Source organism: Coturnix japonica, chromosome 34 (genome assembly GCF_054131305.1).
Source record: "Coturnix japonica strain WE chromosome 34, WE-NBRP24, whole genome shotgun sequence".
Lineage (NCBI taxonomy): Eukaryota > Metazoa > Chordata > Aves > Galliformes > Phasianidae > Coturnix > Coturnix japonica.
Genome location: NC_140696.1, coordinates 4,337,157 through 4,344,743, shown reverse-complemented (window position 1 = coordinate 4,344,743; position 7,587 = coordinate 4,337,157). Strand labels below are relative to the sequence as shown.

General features: G+C 50.9%; 1 protein-coding gene across 5 annotated transcripts; it reads left to right on the top strand.

Moving 5' to 3' along the window:
- Window positions 1-469: 469 nt before the first annotated feature.
- On the top strand, window positions 470-5,023 carry BSX (brain specific homeobox). 5 transcript variants are annotated; one of them, XM_085526120.1, is made up of 4 exons: window positions 470-667; window positions 3,129-3,470; window positions 4,204-4,400; window positions 4,510-5,023. In XM_085526120.1, the coding sequence occupies exons 1-4, from the start codon at window positions 616-618 to the stop codon at window positions 4,744-4,746; spliced, it is 828 nt and encodes a 275-aa protein (XP_085382246.1). In that variant the 5' UTR covers window positions 470-615; the 3' UTR covers window positions 4,747-5,023. The 5 variants fall into 5 exon arrangements, with proteins under 5 accessions (XP_085382246.1, XP_032304952.2, XP_085382247.1 ...); XM_032449061.2 differs by lacking the exon at window positions 470-667 and adding an exon at window positions 1,929-2,208; XM_032449062.2 differs by lacking the exon at window positions 470-667 and adding an exon at window positions 2,627-2,677.
- The last annotated feature ends 2,564 nt before the right edge of the window (window positions 5,024-7,587 follow it).

Here is a 7,587-nt window from a genome sequence, read left to right as displayed (position 1 = left end):
TAGTAAGAGCCACAGTTTTGGGCCAGGCGTTCAGATCTCATCTGTCAGTGTTGATGTTTTCCTTCTCTTTATGCAAGTGCTGTGCATTGAGGAATTAATCAGGACTATCAGACGAGGCGGGTTTTCAGCACAAAGGCAAAACTGGATTTAGGAACAGAATTGCTGAGACCATGCATGAATATTTGGGTCTGGGAGCTGTGTGTGGAAATCACAACTGTCTAAAACAATTTCTGCCCACAAGTGGTGTCATTTCCCTTCTCGTCCCCACAGTTCTGGGTACCCTCAATAACACCCTGTGTTGCTTTCCTAGAGCTGCAGCCCTGGAATTACCATGATGTTGGTTTGGAGAGCTGCAGGATGGGATGAAGGTGGGCTCTGTGTGGTTGCAGCCACATTGTCCCAAGGCCTGAGCTTTGCCCTCAGGGTGGGGAGGCTCTGCCTGCAGCACAGCTCACAGAACATCCTCCATTAAGCCTCGCTCTGTGTTCAAAGCCCTCTGCATGTTGTGTCTGTGGCTGCTCAAACTGAGCTCCCGTTTGAGCCCGTTTTGAGCATATCAAGGCTGTCTGTTTTTAATTTAACCTTTCCTTTTTGAGTGGATTTGTCTTGAAAGGCATGAAAAGGCTGGGCTCCCAAGCTGCGCTGCCTCTTCAAGAGCATCAGGAAGGTAAGTGTGTGTATTTTTAAGCTGCACCAAATTTATCCCTAATGCAACCTACCAAAATAAAGCTAATGTCGGCGCTGCTACACCAACCTTCCAAATGACCCCATAGGCCAAATAAATGTGTGTTTCCTATGCAAAATTTTCCCCACAGCGCCTTCAAATGATCTTAAGAGCTCAAATAATGGCAACTGCCATTTGTGCAGGCACAGCCCTTGAGTACAACGTATTGAATCACGTCTGTTTGTATACGTATACTGCGGGGTGTGTGTGTGTGGTGGGGGGGGTATGTGTATGTCACTATTAGAAAGGCATGAATCTGGCATAGAAAGACACAGAAGAATTAATGTGAAAATCCTGGATGGTGCAGTGCAGAGAGGTTCCCTTCTCTGGGGGAGCTTTCCCACAGACAGAGCGTTGCTGCTTCTGCTTTTGGTTTTGGAGTTAGCCCTATAGAGAGGCTAAATCTGAGACCAAATCTGGCCCAAGTACCACACCTTTAATCCCCAGCCATTGCAGATAAGCAATCCCAGCTGATGAAATGGGCAGGCAAGCAGCTTACCCACCCCTGGCTGCCCTCCCTGCACCAACAACTTGGCCATGTGGCCCTTTCCTTCCTGATAATAATTTGTTTCCTTACTCATTTGCTCCTTGGAGAAAGTTGTCAGCCGGTTCTATTTTCAACTCTCCAGCTGAAAGCCGGGCCTGATGTGGGGATGAGCAATGGAAGGGATGCTGCAACACAGTTTTGGTTTTATTTTTCCCCCTGGCAGCTCCGTGGTGGGAGGAGCGCAGCCTCCAGCTCAGCCCCCTCCTGGCACTGCTGCAGGTTCCTATATATACGTGTATGTAACTACATGATCCTTGAGGTCCCTTCCAACCCGGGTCATTCTGTGATTCTGTGTGATGTATATGCATATAAACGTGCACAGATAGCTCACAAATGTGTGATGAGAGCACTGTGCCTTCCCATGCACTGGCAGTGCCCACATAGCACAATGTGTGTGCGATTGGTTCATGCATTACCTGCCTGCACAGACAGAAAAGCAGCTATAGGATACACCTATATAGTGTATAGTATATAGTTATAGGATACACCTATAGGTGTAACAGGCAGCACACAGACCCTCTGGCAGCCCCAACCGATGCTGCGTCCATATAGAATCACAGAATGCTTTGGGTTGGAAGGGACCTTTAAGATCACCGAGATCCATCCCTATTTTAACTGCTTCCACGGCACTCTAAGCGCTGTTTCCATAAGGAAAGAAGCGGGTCGGGGCCGGGGGCTGCCCGCACCCCCGCAGTGCCGTCCTTGCTCACAGCTCCGCACCCGCTCACTTCCACCCTGCGGCCGCAGAGAGAAGTCGGGCGCTCCGCTTTGCAGCCTCTTTGACACCCGAGCATCGCCTTTTCTATTCTTTTAAAGGCTTTTTTATTTTTTTTTTTTATCCCTTTCCCTCATCTATTTACCATTTACCAGCTCATCCATATGGAAGACGTGGCTTACACTTCCTGGAGAACTGTACTTTTAGGACTAATTGATTCTGGTAATTAATTTGTTCTACCTGCTGGATCAGATGGAAACGCTGTCCGTGTGCCCAAGGATTAGCACTTGCCTTTCTAACATCTTTCTTAATTATCTAATAGCATGGGTTGCGCGAATTCTGGCTCTATTAGAACACTTTTACTATTAACGGTAGTGATTGGAATTGTGATGACAACTCGATTTCAACAAATTAGAGCTTAAAATCAGGAGATGAAGGAGAAGTGCCTTCTTTTAATTTCCCCGAGTTTAACATCAATAATTAGAGCAATTTTCTGAGATGCGAAGCGAAATTATCTCGGCTATGATGTGGTGTATCACCCTCATTTTAGCAAATTGACTCCGGGGAAATGAATGTTACAGATTAGGGGGGGGAAAAAAAAAAACACAGAGGAAAGACCGGAGGGGGAGGAGAGGGGGGTTATGTTGGCAGAACACGGAGTGGGGAATGGATGGGAACAAAACCCGCTGGGGTAAGAAGTAGAACAGCAGTGGGGACCGGTTAGGAGCGGAGAAGGGCACAGGTCGGGAAAGCGCAACTCGTTTTTTCTTTCCCCCCCCACCCCCAAGTTTTGGCGTTTAAAGACAAACGGAGAACAAAACCAAAATCTTTCGGAAGCGGCTCCCGGCCCCGAGCTGGGGAAGGGGCTGAGGGTGGGGGAAGCTGCGCGGAAGCGGAGCGGCTCCGCGTCCCCTCCCTCCCGTTCGCCATTGGCTCTCGGAGCGCTCCTCAAAGCCGCGCATCGCCCCGCGCATCCCGCAGCTTCGCGTCCCCCGGCTCTCCCCGTTATCCCTTGTGCCTGGGGGAATCGTTTTTTTATGACCCTTCTTACCGTTCATATTGCTTTATTATTATTATTTATCATCACTCTTGTTTATCGTTCCTCTTATTTCCCTTTCCATCTCCTCGCTCGGGACGCTCAGCCGGCCGCACTTTCTCCTCCAGCCCCCATCCCCGTTCTCTCCGTTCCCCTCAATCCGAAGCGGGGCCATCCGAGATGAACCTCAACTTCACCTCTCCGGTTCACCCTGTCCCCGCTCCCCGACCCACCTCCTTCTTCATCGAGGACATCCTGCTGCACAAGCCCAAGCCCCTGCGGGAGATGCCCCCCGAGCACTTCGCCGGCTCCTTGGCCTCCCGTGTCCCTCTCTTGGACTATGGGTACCCCCTGATGCCCGCCCCGACGCTGCTGGCTCCACACCCGCACCCGGCCCTGCACAAACCGGAGCACCACCATCACCACCCCTATTTCCTCACCACCTCGGGTAAGTGCGGGGCTCTGCGGGTTTGTGCTTTGGGGCTGCATTCCCTGCCTTGCCGAGCCCTCGGCTTCTTCATCAGCGGGGATCTTGAGCCCAGAGACCCCACGGTTTCCCTCTCCCCCTCTGCCCGTTTATTTCGTTTTGAACTGGTTTTTATATTTGAACCGAGAACATTATGGTTCTGGAATGGGACCGAGCTTCGCTTTTCCACTTCGACCAGCAGTGCCGGGGCCGTGCCGGATCCTTTCGGGACGGGGGAAGACTCTCCGCTCCCGTCCGTCCCCCCGAACCCTTCCCAGAGCCGCTTCCTCCAAAGTTTCTCTTCTGAAGGCCGAAGTTTCTACCCTTGTGGCCGCTCTCCCCTTCCCTCACCCCCGTCGGCTTTTCTCCCGTCTCCCCCGTTTTTTCTAGGTGCAATTCGTTGGATTTATTTGCTCGGAGGTTGATCGCTCCCTTTCCATCCGATGGGACGGGCTGAGATGGGGGGCTTTCAGAGAAAAAAAAATAAAATAGGAGAGAATAAAACAGAAACAAAGCAAAATAAAAACGAAGCGAAAAGGAATTTTAAAAAAAATTAAAATAATGGATAATAATAAAAAGAAATGAAACGACTTCGAAAACGAAATAAACGAGAAAATAAAAAACACCCAAAACCAACCCATATATATATCCAGGGGGGGTAAAGGCATGGGGAAAGGCCACTCAATGCCCGGGTCCCCGCCGTGTGTCCCCGCAGGAGTGCCGGTACCGGCGCTGTTCCCGCATCACGCTCACGCCGAGCTGCCCGGGAAGCATTGCCGCCGCCGCAAAGCCCGCACCGTCTTCTCCGACTCTCAGCTCTCCGGTTTGGAGAAGCGTTTCGAGATCCAGCGTTATCTCTCTACGCCAGAGCGGGTTGAGTTGGCCACGGCGCTCAGCCTCTCCGAGACGCAGGTACGGGGCCGTAGGGCTCCGTGCAGCCTCCCTTCTCTTTGCTATATATTTTTCTTTCTTCCTTTTTACATGACTATTCTTATTATTTTCTCCTCGTGTTCTCCCCCAGGTGAAAACCTGGTTTCAGAACCGGCGGATGAAACACAAAAAACAGCTGAGGAAAAGCCAGGACGATCCTAAACACGAGGAGAACCGTGAGCAGAGCTCCCCCGAGCCTGAGCTCCCCGAGCCGGCTGCAACCGAGCCCCGAAAAGGCCCCCCCGGCCCCTTCCTGCTGCAGGACCCCGAGGACGAGGTGGACATCCTGGAGGAGGGGGATATCCTGGCTGCCCCACATCGCCTTTAGGAGCCCTGCCCCAGCCCCGTGTGCTGCCGGGGTGCCGAGGTTTGGGGTCGGTACGGAGGGGAATAAAACCTCCGGGATCTTATCGCCCCTTTGGCTTCATCCCGGCGTCACCCCAAGCCTGAACTTTGCTTGGAAATCCAGCGGGGGAAGAGCCAAAAAATAAAAGCGAACCAACCGACGAGCAGTTTGCTGTAAGTTCCCCCCTTTCCCTTTGAAACATCGGACTTTTCTCCATTCCCCAAAGTCCCCTCGGTTTTAAATAAAGGTGTTCCGTGGCTGCGTGGTGTGGTTACTGAGCTGCCAGGGATAAGGCTGTACTGAGAGCGGCCGAAGGGGGTAGGGGGTGTATCGTTCAGCTGATTCCCATCTGGGGAAGGGGAGCTGCTGGAATAACCCCATCCCGCAGGGCTGCCCGGAGCGAACAGCTCCGACTGTTTGCAGCTGCGATTCCTCCTCAGCTCCAGGTTTGACACCTGCGGGTTTTTTCCTTGCACAAAACCCACTCGCAGCTTCGCTCCCGTTTCCTCTCTTCCTGCAACAGCCTCTGAGCTCCTCGTTGCAGCCGCCATCAGCGCCTACTTCGCCTTCCCCAGGAAACGGGTTTAATTCCCAGGTAACCAAAGATTTATTCTTTAATATTCCCTAGGATGAGCTGCACCGGGGCACAGTGGGGGCTACTCGTGTGTCGGGCAGGGCTGGGGCTGCCCCGGAGCGGAGATTCTCTCTTTACTTCTTAGTTTCTAATCTTTTATATCTTAACGAGAAGTAGACTCGGTTTTCTGGTGTATTTTGGATCAGAGGACGTGCGGGTCCTCTGATTAATCCATGGAATATAGACGGCTGGCACCTGCGTGCCTCCTTCCTTACCGTGGATTTCCCTGTGTGTTTTTTACGTGTAAAATAATAAAGGAGGGGGGAAAATACAACACTCAGCCATCGGTACGCAAAACAGCTCGGTGTCTTTTGCCTCGGATTTAGAAATAATTCAGGATGGCCGTTTTCATTCCTATTTACACCGCGGTGCCGCTCACCTCCGTCACGCTTAGAACGATGCAGGAGCTCCACCCGAGGGGGGGGAATAAAAGGAATCATTTACCAAATTGCATCTGAATGCAAAAAGAGAGAGGAAAAAAATCACTTTCTGTACATTTGTGAGCGGTTCCTGGTGCAAAGAACCGTTTGTTCGTCTCTAATGAAGACGCTGGTGGCCATGAGAAAGGCGTATAAAGATACTCGGATGGGGCAAGAACGCAAAGCAAAAAGGCAGAGGGAATTTCGGGGTGTGTACACGCAAAGGCAGCTTTGTCCTTTGGGTGCTCACACCGCCCTGTTGTAAGTCGAGCAATGGGTGCTGGGTGAGCTGCTGTCAGCCCCAGCACGGCCCGGGTGTGTTGTTGGACGCCGGGCAGTTCTGTGTGTCCCGCTGCACCCAGAGCCCTAATCTCCTTGGTAGGGTCGGGGCGACGCTGATTTAGGCTGACCAAAGGGATAACATCCTAATCTCAAACCCTCCTCTGTCTTCCCCGCTCTTGACTAACTTTATAATCACGCTTTGAAATCAAATCACGTTTAAAACCAAAGCCGCTACTTGCTAATAACCTCAGCGATAAATCCATGCAAAACACGAACCGTCCGACCCTGGGGAAGTCGCGGTCCCGGCCGGGTTGTTACACGGGCTGTTTGGGTACCAACACGGGCTGAGATTGAGGCAGAGGATGGAAAGGGTCAGAGAGAAGCAGCTCCTTGCAGGCTGACTGCAGCACTGCGGGTGAGAGTTTGGGAAGAGGTTACGATGTGTTCGGAGAGGGGATACGGTCCTGGGAAGGAAGCAGAGCTGCGGAGCCGCCGGCTGTTCTTGTTGCTGAGGTTTGCTCCTAGGATCAATGAAACGAGATTGGACTCCTGGTCCTGCTCTATTCAGTGAGAGCTGCGGGTTTTTCCCTGCCCTGCCTTTGTGCCCCCCCCGAGGGTGGCAGGGAGGCTGTTTGGAGCTTTCTTTCTTTCTTTTACATATTACATTGGGAAATGACGGGTGGAAATGCTTGTAGGAAATAATGGATCTTAGTGGATCTCCCGTATTTCAATATATCCACTGCAAAATCTTGACTTTCTTGTGTGTGTTTGTTTATTAAATGGAATTGTTTCCTGTTAATCTAATTTACACCTAAGTGCTTAATGCTTGTGGCTGTTTTCATTAAACACAATATAGACTGATCTATACAATCTTCCCATTAACGTCAGTTTTATGTTGAGCATTCCCCCCTCTGCTGCTTGTAACTTCTAAGGGACAGGGAAGCTTTCCCAACCCTGTATTTTTCATCCCATGGTCACAGCGATGCAATGCTCTGATCACACATAATCAGCCATGTGGGCTTGGATGGAGAATTATTTGCCAGATCTTGCTATGAAGCACAGCTGGTATCAGCCCTGAAATTACCACAAACCCTCACTCAGCATAAAAAAAAGCCTGTGATGCTGGCACAGTGTGAATTCCTTTTTACAACTTCCATTCCTTCCTTCTCTCTGCTGGGTAATGGACAGCGTGATTTCTTTCCATTGGCAACCTGAAGTTTCTGCAGGTGGTCCAGAGGAGGGCTGGGAGAGGTGAGCAGGATGATGACCACAGCACCGCAAGCACAAAGCATTGCAGCCCCTTGAACTGATGAACAAAGTGAGTTTGTTCTTCCTCTCTAGTAACAAACTCTTCTCTCTAGTTGCAGTAACAAACAGCATCACTTAATTAACTGCAGACTCTTGTTGAGATGGTCTTGCTCAGCTTAAAGGTGGCTTAGTTCTATCTTGGATTTGTCTTGTTTCTATACCATAATAAACTTAGATGAA

Bases quoted from the DNA above. Each gene is read 5' to 3' on its own strand.
- BSX (XM_032449061.2), top strand. From the start codon at position 2,151: ATGGAAGACGTGGCTTACACTTCCTGGAGAACTGTACTTTTAGGACTA. The intron at 2,209-3,128 runs GTAATTAATTTG...CGGGACGCTCAG, and splicing joins TTTAGGACTAATTGATTCTG to CCGGCCGCACTTTCTCCTCC. The intron at 3,471-4,203 runs GTAAGTGCGGGG...GTGTCCCCGCAG, and splicing joins CTATTTCCTCACCACCTCGG to GAGTGCCGGTACCGGCGCTG.